The sequence below is a fragment of the Octopus bimaculoides genome, chromosome 23 (genome assembly GCF_046866305.1).
Source record: "Octopus bimaculoides isolate indiv1 chromosome 23, ASM4686630v1, whole genome shotgun sequence".
Lineage (NCBI taxonomy): Eukaryota > Metazoa > Mollusca > Cephalopoda > Octopoda > Octopodidae > Octopus > Octopus bimaculoides.
In genome coordinates, this window is record NC_142950.1 from 10,371,635 (window position 1) to 10,389,134 (window position 17,500).

General features: G+C 36.5%; 1 protein-coding gene across 2 annotated transcripts in view; it reads left to right on the plus strand.

Moving 5' to 3' along the window:
* The window catches only part of LOC106879716 (A disintegrin and metalloproteinase with thrombospondin motifs 2-like), a 75,321-nt gene that overhangs the window by 17,402 nt on the left and 40,419 nt on the right, over positions 1-17,500 (plus strand). For both annotated transcript variants that reach the window (XM_089340687.1, XM_089340686.1), the window contains one exon: positions 12,057-12,087. In XM_089340687.1, coding sequence (XP_089196813.1) covers positions 12,057-12,087 — 31 coding nt within the window. The remainder of the gene's footprint in view (positions 1-12,056; positions 12,088-17,500) is intronic.

Below are 17,500 nucleotides of genomic sequence, written 5' to 3' on the forward strand. Positions count from 1 at the left end.
GAAAGAAAAAAAGCGTTTGACGAATAAAAAAAAAATTAAATTAAAAGAATATAAATGAACATAAAGGACGAGGGGGGATTAGGTGAGAAAGGAAACTTATTTAAATATTTCAAATTACAATAAAAAAAGGGAATGGGGGTGGGTGAAGTTATCGCTCGACAGTGTAAGGAAAATAACTCGGAAGTGTAAAGATGAAATAATTGAAATCTTCAGTGTAAGAAGGCTGGATTGTTAAGCAAAAGATGGTACCGTTAATTCTGATTAATCAGAAAAATAATAGAAGGGAAATTTTACAGATAAGGTTCGCTAAAATCATTGAAGGGAGCTCCACCCAGCAACATAACTTCGGTTCAGTAACTGAAACTAATAAAAGTATTAAAGAATAAAAAGAAAAAAAGAAAAGAAAATCCTCGCTCCAAAATGTCGTGCGCCGATCTTAGAAGTTCTTATAAAAACAGTAATTTAATTAATTTATTAAACGGTATTTAATTAAAACCTTATTTGATGAATTTATAAACTCTACTTAATTAAAACAATATTTAAGTATTAAATACATTATTATTATTATTATTATTATTATTATTATTATTATTATTATTATTATTATTATTATTATTATTATTATTATTATTATTATTATTATTATTATTATTATTATTATTATTATTATTATTATTATTATTATTATTATTATTATTATTATTATTATTATTATTATTCTTCTTCTTCTTCTACAAGGCGGCGAACTAGCGGAATCGTTAACGCGCCGAGCAAAATGCTTAGCGCAATTTCGTCCGTCTTTACGTTCTGAGTTCAAATTTCACCGAGGTCGGTTTTACTGTTCATCCTTTCAGGGGCGATAATAAAAGTAGCAGTTAAACATTGGGGTCGGTGCGATCGACTGACTCCATTCCGGAAATAGCAGGCCTTATGCCAAAATTTCAAATTATTATTATTATTATTATTATTATTATTATTATTATTATTATTATTATTATTATTATTATTATTATTATTATTATTATTATTATTATTATTATTATTATTAAGGCGACGAGCTGGCAGAATCATTAGCACGCCGGGTGAAATGTTTAGCAGTATTCCTTCTGTCATCGCGTTCTGAGTTCAAATGCCACCGTGGTCGACTTTGCCTTTCATCTTTTCGGGGTCAATAAATTAAATACCAGTTATGCACTGGGGGTCGATGTAATCGACTGGTCCCCTCCCCCAAACATGTCGGGCCTTGTGCCTATTGTAGAAAGGATTATTATGATACAGAAGGCAGGGAGCTAGCAGAATGCTTGGTGACATTCTATCTGACACCTTACGTTCTGAGTTCAAATTCCGCCGGGGTTGACTTTGCCTTTCATGCTTTCGGGGTCGATGAAATGAGTACCTGTTGAGCACTAGGGTCAATGTAATCAACTAGCCACCCAACTCCCTAAAATTACAGATCTTGTGCCTATAGTAGAAAGGATCATTGTCAGAAAGAAAGAAACGAGCCGGCAGAATCTTTAGCACGCCGGACAAAATGCCTAGCGCAATTTCGTCCGTCTTTATGTTCTGAGTTCAAATTTCACCGAAGTCGACTTTACTGTTCATCCTTTCCATAATCGACTCTGCACTTCATTCTTTCGGGGTGGATTAAATAAAGTTCAAATTCGCTGATGTCGACTTTGTGAGATCCCATCCCCCAAATTTCAGACCTTGTGCTTGTAGTAGAAAGGATTATTATTATTATTATTATTATTATAAAGGTGACGAACTGACATAATCGTTAAAGTGCCGGAATAAAAGATTTGTGGTATTTCTTTCGGCTCTTTACATTCTGAGTTCAAATCCCGCCAATGTCAACTTTACCTTTCATCTTTTTGGAGGTCAATAAAATATTGTATAAGATAAGCACTAGGGTCGATATGATGAACTTCCACGCCCCCGTCATACAGTTTATTTTATCTTTTTCATTTATTTTATTTACTTATTTGGGTTTTTTTTTTATATTCTGAGTTCAAATCCCACAATAATCAACTCTGCACTTCATTCTTTCGGGGTGGATAAAATAAAGTGCTTATTGAATTCGTACTTGGTTCGATAGTGTCAACTAATACCCTCCCCTCAAATTTTTTTTGTTTTGTGCCTCAATCAGGAACCATTATACAGAGTGCTGGATTTGTAGAATCGTTAGAACGTCAGATAGAATGTTTTGCACTGTTTCCTGAAATCACATCCTGTCGTAGTAATCGACTAATACCTTCACTTCACAATTCCTGACCTTTGGTGCCTAAATTCAAACAGTTATTATAGGTGCGATAGGCAAGCAGAATCGTTAGGGCATTGAACAATATACCTTGTGTTTATTAGTTCTGGATCTTTACGCTCTGAGCTCAGATCCCTGCCAAGTCAAATTTTCCCTTTATCCTTCATTCTACTCTCCATTAGCTAAATGGGAACCAGCATACCAAAGAATAGGCCCAACATGGCTTTTACGTGTCGTAAAAGGCGACTAAAAGAAGTTGAGGTAAGATTTGAATTCTGACCCTCGCCAGTAATGACAACCCAAACAGAACCATCGAGTTCTCTCCCCCGGGGAGGTATCTCGGCTGCCTATAAGGTACGCTGTACCCTGGAGGACAGGATGCGCTGGAGTGTTGTCGCCCGAGCAGTGCAAACAGGGGCAGACTGAGCCGTCGATCAATCTGGCACTGCTCGAGGGCCCGGAGCTCTGAAGGTCCCGTATTCTACATGTTAACTCTACTTTGATATCAATGCTAAGGGCCCGGTAAACAGTTATGCACGCGGGCCCTTAATACTCTCGGCCCGCCCCTGAGTGCAAATATGTCATCCACCACCAACAGTTGGTGGATACAGCGACACTGTTAAAGCACATGCCCCTATGCCTGACCTGACCTGAGCTCCTCACTATCATCATTAACCCCTGGACATTACCCTCTAGCAGTCATAGGGCCGGTTACCCAGTTTCTATGGCGTATAATTGACCGAGATCACAACATTCTCCTTGAATGAGTCGCCGATCCATCGCAGGGTTAACTCCCTAGCTATGGCTGGCACTCATTCACAGCTGAGTGAACTGGACCAATGTAAAATGAAATGCTTCGTTTTCAAGAAGACAACGCTTCTCCCGCTCCGCGAATCGAAACCACGATCGTACGTACAGCATCCTAACCACTGAGCCACGCGTCTTCTGGAGTTGATACAATAATCAAACCGCTTAAGTAATAAAGCTCTTATAAGCAACAATTATTTCTGTCCTCCAAATTTCAAGGACGCGTTACTGTACTGGAAACTATGATTAAAATAGAAAATGCATGATTTACACAATTTCGATGTAGTTTTACGATAAAACATGGAAAATATTTACAACGGAAGTAACTTATCGAACGGAAATCATTAACTAAAGTGAGTGGGGATATCCTAATACCGTAACATCCAATTTTATTTTAAACCGGATGTAAATAATTACGAAAATAACATTTTTCTATTTGGTTGTCTGTTTGTTTGTCTGAATTATTCAAAAATATAAAATGTTCCGTTTCAGCAATTTTGTCTTGTTTTGTTCCATTTCATTTTATATTAGATGATTTCTCTCTCTCTCTCTCTTTCTCTCTCTCTCTCCCTCTCTCTCTCTCTCTCTCTCTCTCTCTCTATCTCTATCTCTATTTCTATCTCTCTCTCTCTCTCTCTCTCTCTGTATGTGTGTTTGACGGGAGAGAGATTTTAAGAATTTCATAAGTGAACAAAAAAGTATTAAACGTATATTCTTCTCGTTTGGCAAGCCTAATAATGACCTATCTATAGATACATATATACGTATACACACACACACACACACACACACACACACACACACACACACACACATATATATATATATATAGCACTGAAGCGCCAGAAAAATTTTTGTTGTATTTGTTCTCGTTATTTACGTTCTGATTTCAATCTCCACCTACGTTGTCTTTAATTTTCATGCATTCGGAGTCGCTAAAATGAAGTACTGAGGTTAATGTAATCGCCCAACCCCTTCACTCAAAATTACTGACTTTGAGTTTAATTTAGAAACCATTATTAAAATTTGTTTGATAATTTGACAACACTTTGCAACTATTTGTTGATTAATTTCTGCTACAATTATACATATGTATATATATTCTTTTCTACTCTAGGCACAAGGCCCGAAATTTTGGGTGAGGAGGGCCAGTCGATTGGATCGACTCCAGTACGCAACTGGTACTTAATTTATCGACCCCGAAAGGATGAAAGACAAAGTCGTAGGTGTTTCGGGTTATTTTACGGAAATAATTTCAAACTTTCTTTATAGTTTTCTATATCGAAATAAGAACATTTCTGAGTTGATTATCGCATCAAAACCTTCTCGGTCACACAATCTAAATAAAATTATAGTGTTAGCATGTAGTTGTTGCGTTTATGTAGGAGAAAGCAAGAGATCATGGGAGTATAGTGGCAAGTGATAAAAATCATCATCGCCGGATTTAAAACTGTCAAAGAACTAACCACCGGTAACTTCCATTGTTGATAACATAAACATCCACTCATTGTGTATGGATTCCATAAAAAAATAATAAACCAGAAGATTAAATATTTAGGCTTTCTTACAAGCAAAATATAAACAAAAACGTCAGAAACTCGGAAATATCACATGGGAAAATATTCTATGAAAATAAGCAGAAGTTAAAATTTTTAAAAAATTTGTATCCGGTGAGGATTTTATCAGCTAAAACATCATTTCCATTAACCCTTCCCACTTACTAATAAACGACTGATAAAGAAACATGAACAACTTTTAATAAAAGAAACGAAAAAAAATTGAAGTTAGAATTGAAGCAGTCTCGTTAATATATGTGTGCGCGTGTGCGTGCGTATGTTTTTTTTTGTGTATGTGTGTGTGGTACGAACAGCAAAATGCAAACTATTGTATTTATAAACAGTCAGCAATAAGGCTAAAATGTCACAATATATATACGCATATACACACATATATATACGCACACACCCAAAGACACATACTCATATATACGTATGTTAGAAAACATATATATGTATGTATTTGCGTATATGTATATATGTATATGTATATATATGTATGCATGTATATGTGTGTTTGTATACACGTATATATATATAATGTTTATATACGAACGATTAGCAGTAGGTATACATTTACTGACTGTGCAAATTTAAAATTACTTAAGTGTGCAATGTATATGTACATAAGGCTCTATTTATAAACATTTATTAATATACATACATACATACACATATACATACACATATACATACATTCATACACACATTACGCACATACAGGCATGTATGTGTTTATAAACTAACGAATAGCAGTGAGTACATATTTCCTGACTGCGCAAATTTAAAATTACTTATGTGTGCAATATATACATATATATATATATATATATATACATATACATGTGTGTGTGCATGCGTGTGTGTTTGTGTATATGAATATATATACGTATATATGCATTCATGAATAAATATGTGGATATGTATATATATATATATTATTTTATTTAAAAGAGTTCCAACTCTGTCTGTTTTTTATGTTTTTTATTTATATTCTTGTAAAATTTATGTGGGATATGGAATATATAATATAAAAAAAGATGGATGGTACAATGAAATGAAGTATTGAATGTCTTATTGAATATATGGAATATGTCTTATTGAATATATGAAATATTGAGTGTTCAATATAAAGGATTAAATATATAAATATATAAAGGCGAATACGTATTTTCTATACCTTGTGGTATTTCATCATGGCCGGTATGACAGACTGTAGGCCATGATGAAATACCACAAGGTATAGAAAATACGTATTCGCCTTTATATATTTATATATTTAATCCTTTATATTGAACACTCAATATTTCATATATTCAATAAGACATATTCCATATACTCAATAAGACATTCAATACTTCATTTCATTGTACCATCCATCTTTTTTTATATTATATATTCCATATTCTATATCCCACATAAATTTTACAAGAATATAAATAAAAAAGAGAGTTGGAACTCTTTTAAATAAAATTATATATTCCTCTATACACGATCATACAAAACCCTTTTTTTTGTATTTATTTTTACTCATATATATATGTGTGTGTGTGTGTGTGTGTGTGTGTGTGTGTGTGTATACATATATTCATTCATATATACATACATACATATAGTACATACGTCCACATACTTGTATATATATATATATATATATATATATATATGTATAACTATATATATATATGTATAACTATATATATATATATAAACATGCACACACATATATACACACACATATATATATATATATGTGTGTGTGTGTGTATGTATGTATATATGTATATTTCTATGTGTGTGCGTGTGTGTGTGTATATACATACATACATACATACATAAATATTTTCCGAACAAAAATAAGGAGTTTGCGGCACATTACGAGGTCAACGTACTTGATTCCACGCAAAAAATCCGAGTTTTGCTTTCTTAGTGAAAATCGTGCGGATGTACTTACCAAAATTCACCTTACATTTTTGTCCTAACTTATCCGACGTAATATACTTAGGGTGGACGAACCACATAGTGTGGAAGGTGGAGAAAAATTCCAACGCGTCTGCTCCAAGGATAGCTGAATCCCTAGGAAAGTCTATTCACATGCGATTGTATTCTTCAACATGTGCCATTGCTTGCCTGCGTGGTTAAGAAGCTCGCTTTGCGTGCGACCGTGTGGTTTCGGGTTCAGTCCCACTGTGCAACACCTTCGGCAAGCGTCTTCTACTATAACCCCGGGTTGACTAATGCCTTGTGAGTGAATTTGTGTATGTATTTTTGTGTGTCTTTGTAGTTGTCACTTGCCACCGCTTGACAACTGATATTGGTTTGTTTGCGACCCTGTGACTTAACAGTTTGGCAAAAGAGAACGATAGAATAAGTACCAGGATTTAAAAAATAAGTTTTAGAGTCAATTTGTACAGCTAAGCCTTTCAAGCTGGTGCCCCAGTATGGCCGTCGTCCAATAACTGAAACAAGTAGAAGATATAAGATAAAAGAGGCTCCAGTTGTTGTGTATTCATTTCTTTTGCTCAATTGTTCCATTATGTCTTTGAGAATTGCTGCATTGAATATTTTCCTTAATGTCTGTCATTTAAATTGAATTCCAATCCCAATGATGCAGTAGATAGGACGGTAGTCAGTCCAGCAGATGCTCAGTTCTGCTCCGGTTATAGTTTCTTGCTTGTATGAAGCATATATTTACGATCTCGAGACATTTACGTTCACATGTTTAGACCTCATATGTTGCCAAGAAGTCATGTGCAGATCTTGTGTTAAAAAAAAGTATGTTAGTAAAGTAAAGGTGAAGTAACCTTCTGGAGTCATACCGACTCATAAGGGCCGGTTACCTGGTTTCCATGGCATATATATTCCCCACCTGGACGGGACGCCGGTCTGTTTCAGGATGAAGTGTTTTGCTCAAGAACACAACGCGTCGCCCGGTCCAGGAATCGAAACCACAATCTTACGTTCATGAGTCCAACACCCTAGCCACAAAGCCACTCGCCTCCACAACGTATGTTCGGTACACTTCGGTACTTGCCTTCGGAATGTTGGAAAAGATAGGATCCCATTGTGTATAGAACATTTCTTTCACGTTGTCGTCCCCATCAAAGGTCTGAGCGAATGCATTGAGGACAATTGTATACTGGAATCTTGACAAGAGAAAGACGTAAGATCATCAAGCTTTTATTGACACTGACAAGGACCTCGGATATCCATGGAAAACGAGCGATCGTTATGACAAATCCAACACCTTGGATTTATTATTTCCTTGGAAGAAGTCTTTCCAAAAGAAGGTGTTGATTATTTTTGTTTCTTCAGCTGACCTTCTCCTGCTCTTCTGGTTCCCCCCAGTTCGACGATGCCGAGTCCAAATCGCATGAGTTTCTGTTTCCGTTGATCTTTTTGAATATTCGTATCCACCAAACTCTGGCAAGTTCCTGGTCCCCAATTTCATGCTTGTGTTTTGGACTGACAGCCATTGAGATCTTTGCTTGTATGCCTGTGTGGCTGTGTGCTTCTGCGTTGAAGTATATTCTTTTCAATAGACACAAACTCTTGAGGTCGATCCTTCTTTTTGTGGTTTGTAGCAATAAGTCCTGAAAATGTAAAACCCCCACCTCCATACAAATCTGTCACAATACTGAGGCACACAGGACTGTTACCTGGTATCCCATAAGCCTAGGGACCTAATGCTAATCTAGGTATGCTGTGGCAACATACAGAGAGGTTCTAGGGATATTGTTTACCGGAGAACCTAAAATGTTGTTAAGACGGCCATGCTCCCACATAAAAGAGGATAAGCCTTTGAAAATTAGCATCCCTAAGAACAGTATTGCACATTTCTTTTAGGTTTAAGTGACCTGATCCCTGTAGAATTTAGTGTTAATGAAAGCCAATGTAGAAGGATCTTGGCGTGGATTTTTAAATACGGCTGGGCACTCCGACGGTTACGAAACGAGAGTTCCAGTCGATCCAAACAGCCTGCTCGTGAAATTAACATGCAAGTGGCAGAGTACTCCACAGACGAGTGTACCTTTAACCTTTTAGCACTTAAACTGGCCATATCCGGTCCGACTATTCTCCTTGTTTTATGTTCAAACTAGCCAAATCTGATTTCAACACCTACCCTACAATGTCATTCTAAAAATAAACAACCACATTATCAAAATCTCGAAGCTACAAGATAATGCGTAATTAATTTAAAACAATGTGAATGAATAAGCATTACATTTGACAGAGTAATCTGAATGCTAAAGGGTTAGCGTAGTTTTTAGGGAGATTCGGTTTGACACACTGGCTCTTTGAATTACAGGTCCTTCTCATTTTTGCCAGTTGAGTGAGTTGGAGCAATGTGAAGTTGAGCATCTTGATCAAGGACACAACGCACCGCCGGGAATCGAAATCGTGACCTTACGGTCGTGAGGCCGAACACACTGACCACTAAGCCACGCGCCTTCACTTCTTTACCTACAACGCAGGTGTAAATACATATACTCTTGCATACTTGGAGAGACGCATCCAAATAAACATACTGCACCTGGCATGTGTTCACAGGCTATAAAGCAATCAGACTTATATACTTGCAAACACTCAAATAGAAAGTGATTCATGCAACTAGATATATATATATATATATATATATATATATATATATATATATATATATATATGACAATGATTTCTCCTCGCAAATACTGATCGGGCACAGACAGTGTGTCGTTAGCCAGCTGGAGGAGATGTCTTCCTGAGCTATAAAGTACAGTAGCATCGTCCCATATGGATCAGCCACATTTAGGTGGCAAATATACTTCACGATATATATATATATATATATATATAAACACACACACATACAAGCATATATACATGCATATGTATATGTATACACACACACATACATGCGTATATATAAACATATATATATATATATATATATATATATATATATACAAGCGTAAATATAGATAGATAGATACATAGATACATAGATAGATAGATAGATGCATGCATACATACATACATACATACATACATGCAAATGTATGTATCTCTATATGTCTGTGGATGTGTATGTATGTATGTATGTATGTATGTATGCATGCAGGTGTTTATGTATGCACATGCACACACGTCCATACCTATATTTCATGTATGATTGAGTTACGTCACAATACAATAATAAAATTGTTACGTCACACTCCTTATCTGGTTTGTGTGATAGACAGACATGTTGTTAATAAGATAAATTTCATCCTGCTACTTTGCAAGGAAACAAACCCATAGATTGTTAAATACTCAGATGTTTTAACACACACATACTACATCCATAAACTGCCTGCTCACGGCTCATGCACTTACAGTTTATCAAGCTTATATCCACGTACTACAACCAACCAAACATGTGTACACATTGCACCTCCGCTTATTTTCTAGACCTATGGCACTTCGAGTTCAGCTAACCAGTCGGAGCTCTATCGCTTCGTTGCTGTTATTCTTACAGTGCGTGTGCTTCATCACCGGGGAAGTTCACTAGATGCCATGTCCCTCTACATCTTACACTCTACCAGATCTCATTTCAGTCTACTGCAATGCGAAGAATGATTCCATTCACTACACAGATTAATTCCTCACGACTAGGAAATACTTTTGTTTTTAATAACTGCTAATCATTTACGAATTTCAAGTGAGACCTACGATGGTCTTCTGCTACCATGTCTGGAACCGTACTGCAGCTACTCATACAAATATTCTGTTGAGTAGAAAATTAATTTGTCGCCCGGTTTAACGCCTCCACCACTCAATTCTTGGATTTATCATTTCCTTGGAAGAAGACTTTCCAAAAGAAATTGTTGATTATTTTTGGTTCTTCTCCTGACCTTCTGTTGCTCTTCTGGTTCCGCTGAGTTCGACGATGTCGAGTCCTAATTGCTTGAGTTTCTGAACAACCAGAGTTTTTGCTCTCGTTGATCAGTTTGAATATTCTTATCTTTCAAACTCCTGACACGTTCCTGGTCCCGAATTTTATGTGTTTTGGACTGACTATTTTGTTGACCTATGGTACTTCGAGTTCAGCTAAACTGTACTGCACTGAAGCTACACATACAAACATCCTATTGAGTGGCGGACTTAATCCACCGACCGATTCAACACCACCTTGTCCTTTAATGATTTTAGCAGATTCTGCTTTGCTACAAACATTCGGTTCAGGTCTCCACTTTGAAGATACCTTTTCCCTCCTTTCTACTTATCTTCGACTTCCTACAAAGGGTCATTGGCACTTCATTTTCTCATAAAAAAAAGTTTTTAAAAATTCCAAGACGCCTCCAAAAGAAAAAAGGCCAGCAAACTGATTGACAAGGAGTCGCTCAAGAAAACTCTCCAAAATTTGAGCCGCATACATGCTGGCTTCTCTTCCTGTTTTTCTACCACTACAATAGAGGCCTTCGCTTGTCTGAACTGGCTGATTTCCTCAACCTTAAACAAGCTCTATCATCTCACTTCTATACCGTCCTTTTGTCCTCCTGTTCTCTCGCTCTCTATTCAGCTTCAGGTCCTGCACTAACTCCTTCACTCCTTTCGCCACAGAACGTTGATCCTTCTGGTATTCCATTCTTGCCTGTTTTATTTTTGTAATTTCGTCCTGCAGCCATCAACCTACAATCACAAAAGACAATTATTAATCGTGTTAAAGCCACTGCTCTCTGAGAACCTATGGAGGGCATGGCAAATCAGCCCAAATCAATATTTTAAAACAAAAAATGACGTCATAAGTCCCTGGTTTATGTCTTAGATAATAGTGTTGTTTCATAAACCGCCGTTTTTTATCATCATCATTAGCTGTGTTAGGTCACATTTGGCCGATATGAGACAAGCCAAGGAAGTGGTCTTGGCATGGATGCTCTACATGCTTGTTTACGTGTGCATGTGAACATATGTATACGAGTGTGCGTATGTGTGTGCGTATGTGCGTGTGTGTGTGTGCGTGTGCATTTGCGTATGTGTGCGTATGTCTGTGCGTGTGCGTACGCACGCGCGTGTGTGCATGTGTTTGTGTGTGTGTACAAATATATTTACACATATACGGATTCATGTTTGTATATAGATATATATGCATATATATATATTTGTATACACATACACACACATGAGCACACATGCACACGGGCACGCGCACACATCCACACATGCATCTCCCTCTCTCTACCACATGGCCAGCAGGTTTGGGAGAAGAGCCTGAGTCGATTAAATCGGCCCCAGTGTTCAACTGCTAATTATTTTATCGACCTCAAAAAAGGTGAAAGTCAAAGTCGATCTCGGCAGAATTTTAACTCGGAACGTAACAAACAGAATTTCGTTTTTATTTATGTATATATTGTATGTTTCCTTATAATTTGCTAGTATTTTTCAATAATATTTTTCGCTATGTTCTGTATTTGCAGATGTGTTCCGTATGGTGCCATAAACATTTTGGTTAGTATGATGTTATCTTTATTATTTTGGGGGCCTTGCAGAACAATATTGTGTGAGTTCTTGTTGGTTGTTTGTGCTGTGTGGGGATCGCCGGCATGTCAAAGAATAGACCCGACGTTTCCTCCTGTATGTCGTAAAAGGTGACTAAAAGAGGCTGAGGGAAGATTTGCACTCCGACCTCGTAAAAAAAACCCTTACTAGCAACCACTATCTAGACAGACCCATGGGCGAAGTGTTGTCGCCGGTTTGATGCAAAGGAATCATCCATCAGTAGCAGGAGCAGGGAAATCACCAAAAAATAGGGGATGCAGCGACGCGCATGCCCTATACTACTACTACTACTACTACTACTACTACTACTACTACTACTACTACTAGCTTGTTGATGTTGTTGATATTGTTTAGACATGATGGCGAAAATGGTGATGCTAATGAGGACGCTGCTAGTAGTAGTAGTAGGAGGAGGAGGAGGAGATGGTGGTTGAGCAGCAGTAGTTGTGGTGAGGGCTGGTAGTGATTATGTGGTGGTGGGGATATGATGTTGCTGTTGCTGGTGGTGGTGGTTGTGGTGGTGGTGGTGGTGTCCATAGTAGGAGGTTTGTTCAGAAAATAAGAAAGTCAATCGTTGATCAGTTTGTGGAATGTTGTTTAGTTACATGTCTACCCGTGACCATCCCGCCATTTTTCGACACAGTGTACCCAGACCTAATGACCGAATGTGTCCCCTCTTTTCTCAAAACAACCACATACGATCACACACACACACACACACATTTACTCTAAAAAACATTATACAACAATACTTTTGGAGGTTCGTTAAAAACGAAATCGTAGATGCATCGTCAAAAGAGACGAAAAGTAGGAAAAACAAAAGACAAAACGAAAATAGGCGAAAAAGTGAAAAGAGAAAAATAAAAAAAAGAAACGCAAAACTAAAAACAAAATCAAACGACAAACGATATAATTAAAAGAAATCAAATGACAAACAAAAAAAGTGGAAAAAAATCAACGATAATAATTAAAAGCAAATGACTAAAATAGTCAAACAAACTACGAAAGACGAAAGCTATAAAGTAAAAAAATAAGAAACGAAAAACGAAATGAAGCTAAAACGTTAAAATTAGCGGAAAGTACTTAAAAGAAAATATTTATAGAAGTAAATCAAAAGTATGAGCAGTCGAAATAATTGTGCTTCTTACGGTGCCGGTTTATTTACTTAAAAGTTATTTAAATACTACTTTAAAGAATAGGCGAACGTTTTTCTCATCATTTTCTTCTGGTTGTAATGCAAATATTCCAACAACAACAACAACAACAACAACAACAACAGCAACAACAACAACAACAACAACAACAACAACAACAACAACAACAACAACAACAACAATAATAATAATGAATTAATAAATGTAGAAATAAATGTGTAAATGAAATAATCAACATCGTGATAGTTCAGGATTTTTACGTGCAGCGTAAAGTTGCCATGTTGAAATATTAACTATGTTAAGATGGCGTACACACACACACACACACACACACACACACACACACACGTGTGTGTGTATGTATGTATATGTATACATATATGTGAGGACATGTGTGCTTGTGTATGTGCGTGTATGTGTGCATATTTGTATTCATGTATATTTATGTATGCATGTGTGTAAATACATATGTATGTATTTGCATTTATTTCGCAAAATTCTTGATGCGAAACCGTGCTTTTAAAACACACATTGTATTTTGGGTGGGACATTTTCCCAATTACGGATGTGTTAGCATTTTTCTAATGGAGTCATTAGTTTGTCTCTACAGCTGATTATTTTAACCTTGGGCCATAGTCGGTACCGCAGGAAATTTTGCAGCTTGGTTAGCCGTACGACAAGCGATGGAGGATAAAGATCTGGTTTTAAAACGAATCATTGAAATCAAGTCGGTGAGCTGGCAGAATCCTTAGCACGCCGAACAAAATGCTTAGCGGTATTTCGTCCGCCTTTATGTTCTCAGCTTAAATTCCGCCGAGATCGATTTTGCCTTCCATCCTTTCGGGGTCGATAAATTAAGTACCAGTTGAGTGATAGGATCGATGTAATTGACATAGTTCTCCCCCCACCCCCCACCAAAAAAACTGCTGACCTTGTGCTAAAATTTGAAACAAATATGAATCATCGAAATCTTTGTAAATAAGCATCGCATCCACAGAATGTGGCAAAAATTTCGTCTTGCAGAAGCATGCCCTGTTCTTGATGGCGTCAAAGTAATCTTAAAATTGTCAGTACTTGATGTTCTTAAAGAACGGAGCAACGCTTGAACACTCACCAGAAACTTGGAGGAAAGATTTGGTGTCGCTTATAGCCACATGTTGCTGACCGTTCTAAATATCTCTCAGAAGAAGCATCTAACTGTACGACAGTCTTTTGGCGATCACTGATGTCATCAGAGAGAGAGAGAAAGAGAGAGAGGGGTGCATTTTTGCAGGACATTGTAGGAGAGTTAAACCGGAACTCATTTGTAATCGTGTCCTATTTTTTAACCTATAAGTGACAATCAGGATATTTGTTGTTTTAAATACGTTGTACTACTGCTTGTGGCTTTGGTCTTGTAGAAGCCTAGTCCAGATCAATCAACAAGTGAGCTAGTAAGAAATATTCCCTCCAGAAATAAGCAAAAATGTTAAATGGATGATGCTTTGATTGTTTCATTTCTGTAGTTTTAGTTGACAATGTAAGTAAACGGATATCCCCGATGACTTCTAATGAAGATGCTTTTACGAGAACAGCCAGGTATTATAATAAAGCATTCAAAAATAGTGGTTTCTCCGACATGATAAGATATGAAAAAAATCAGCGAGAGCAAAAGGCTTATGAATAGGCTCAGGAAAAGGAATATTTTGTGGAATAATCCAGTGTTTAATATTCCACTCAAAAACTGATATAGCTACGAAATTCTTTCTTTGGCTGAAAGTAGCCAGGAATCATGAAGTGACATATAATGTTGATTCTTAGAATGGTTTTTTTAAAGATATTTAATTCGTGCACATTCGCCTGAAGTAAACATATTTTTCCCCATGATGTAATAACTATATTCATTAATAACAAAAACGCGTTTGAAACAGCTGTAGTGAATGAACCAAATTCTATCTATCTATCTATCTATCTATCTATCTATCTATCTATCTATCTATCTATCTATATATAAGGTAATGCTCACATTACTTAAATAAATTGAAGTAGCATGAAACGTGCGTACTGCAATCACTTTTGAAATCCGTGTTGCTTATTATTTGATTTTAATCACCCATCCTTTTGGGATGTGATATTCGGGTGCCTTCGCATAAGTGCCATATTCAAGCCTTGAATCTATATCTAAACCGTCTATATATATATATATATATATATATATATATATATATATATATATATATATATATATATATATAAATATATATATACAGATATGCGTTTTCTAGCATGTTTCATATTCTAAATAAAAAATATTTTCAAAAAACATTTAATGAGTTAAGACACAACAAACTCAGATTATTAGCTGAAAGAGAAATAACGTGATACGCGAAGTACATGAATATTTGATTTATTCAATTAAAATTTATTAAATGATACTCTCTATCTTTATGTACTGTGTTATGTAATTTATCACTTCTTAGTGATAAGTTGTTTTGGGGTAAATTAACACAGATATTCATGAGTGTGTATGAGTGTATGTGTGTGCGTGAGAGAGAGAGAGAGAGAGAGAGAGAGAGAGAGAGAGAGAGAGAGAAAGAGAGGGCAGTAGCAACTGATATTCCATAACAACCAAGAAGGAATGTATGTTTGTATTCTGTTTTGTTTTTTTTGTTTTGTTTTTTTTGTTTTTCAAATTACTGATATTAACTGTATGTCACATTTGCAACTCCTTTCTGAAGACGTGTGCGCGGATATATATATACATAAGTGTGTGTGTGTGTGTGTGTGTGTGTGTGTGTGTGTGTGTGTGTGTGTGTGTGTGTGTGTGTATTAACGTTCTCTAGAGAGTTTACAGAATTATTATTGTTTACAACATACAATTAGCGACGTGAGAATAAAGTTTCTAAAGTAGAGAATTTTGAGAGATTGCTTTGGTCCAATGGTAGAACGCCTGTCATGTCTTCAGGCGTGAGTTCGAGTTCTAGGGGCAGCTTTAGACTTTTTCCATCCGAATGGTTTTTAACCCAATAATACATGGTTATTTATAACTTTAAGCAATGTGCAATGACAATATTCCAAAAATAATTGTGTGTGTGTGTGTGTGTGTGTGATTTTAGAGGGATATATTATCCGGGCTCATACCGTAGTAGCTCTGAGTTATGCTCCACGTTACGGCTAACGGCATCGATTAGTATTTAACGTCTGTGACTACTAGGAGTTGTCACTCAAGCTGTAAATTCCTCCGATCGGTAATTCCGTGCTCGTCTCAATGGATTGATAGTATTATCAGAAGTGTATATCACGATAGAGAATATGGAGACTGGTACATCATCAAAATTTAATTCCTTTTATTTTACAATGTCATACAGTAAATTTTTATGGTTACGACGACCTACACGTGTTTCCACTGAACAGAGTATGGGCAGTTGCATATGCAACCGGGCATAATTTTCTGTGTCGTCGTCATCATCATCATCATCATCATCATCATCATCATCATCATTATCATTATTATTATTATTATTATTACTATTATTAGGGCGGTGAGCTGGCAGAAAGGTTAGCACGCCGGGCAAAATGCTTACCGGCACAGCGTTCGTCTTTACCATCTGAGTTCGAATTCCGCCGAGGCCGACTTTGCCTTTCATCCTTTCGGGGTCGACAAAATAAGTACCAGTTGGCTTCTGGTGTCGATGTACTCGGCTTAATCCCCTCCCCTAAATTTCAGGCTTTGTTCCTATAGCAGAAAGGGTTATTATTAAGGCAGCGAGCTGGCAGAATCGTTAGCGCGCCGGGCGAAATGCTTAGTGGTATTTCGTCTGCTGCTACGTTCTGATTTCAAATTCCGCCCAGGTTGGTTTGCCTTTCATCTTCCGGGGTCGATAAATCAAGTACCAGTGAAACACTGGGATCGATGTAATCGACTAGTCCCCTCCCACCAAATTTCAGGTTTTGTGCTTTTAGTAGAAAGCCTTATTATTATTATTATTATTATCATTATTATTATTATTATTCAGTAGTTTTATTTTTATAACGTGCTTTCACTTCACTACCGAGCGCAGCTCTGTGTGCCTTGGGTATGTGCTGTGGTTTGCTGTGATGCTCTTATGGTTACTGTATTGAAAGTGTTTTGCGTAGGATGTGTGCTGTGCCCACATTATTATTATTATTATTATTATTATTATTATTATTATCATCATCATCGTTATGGTTATTATTTCAAGATATTT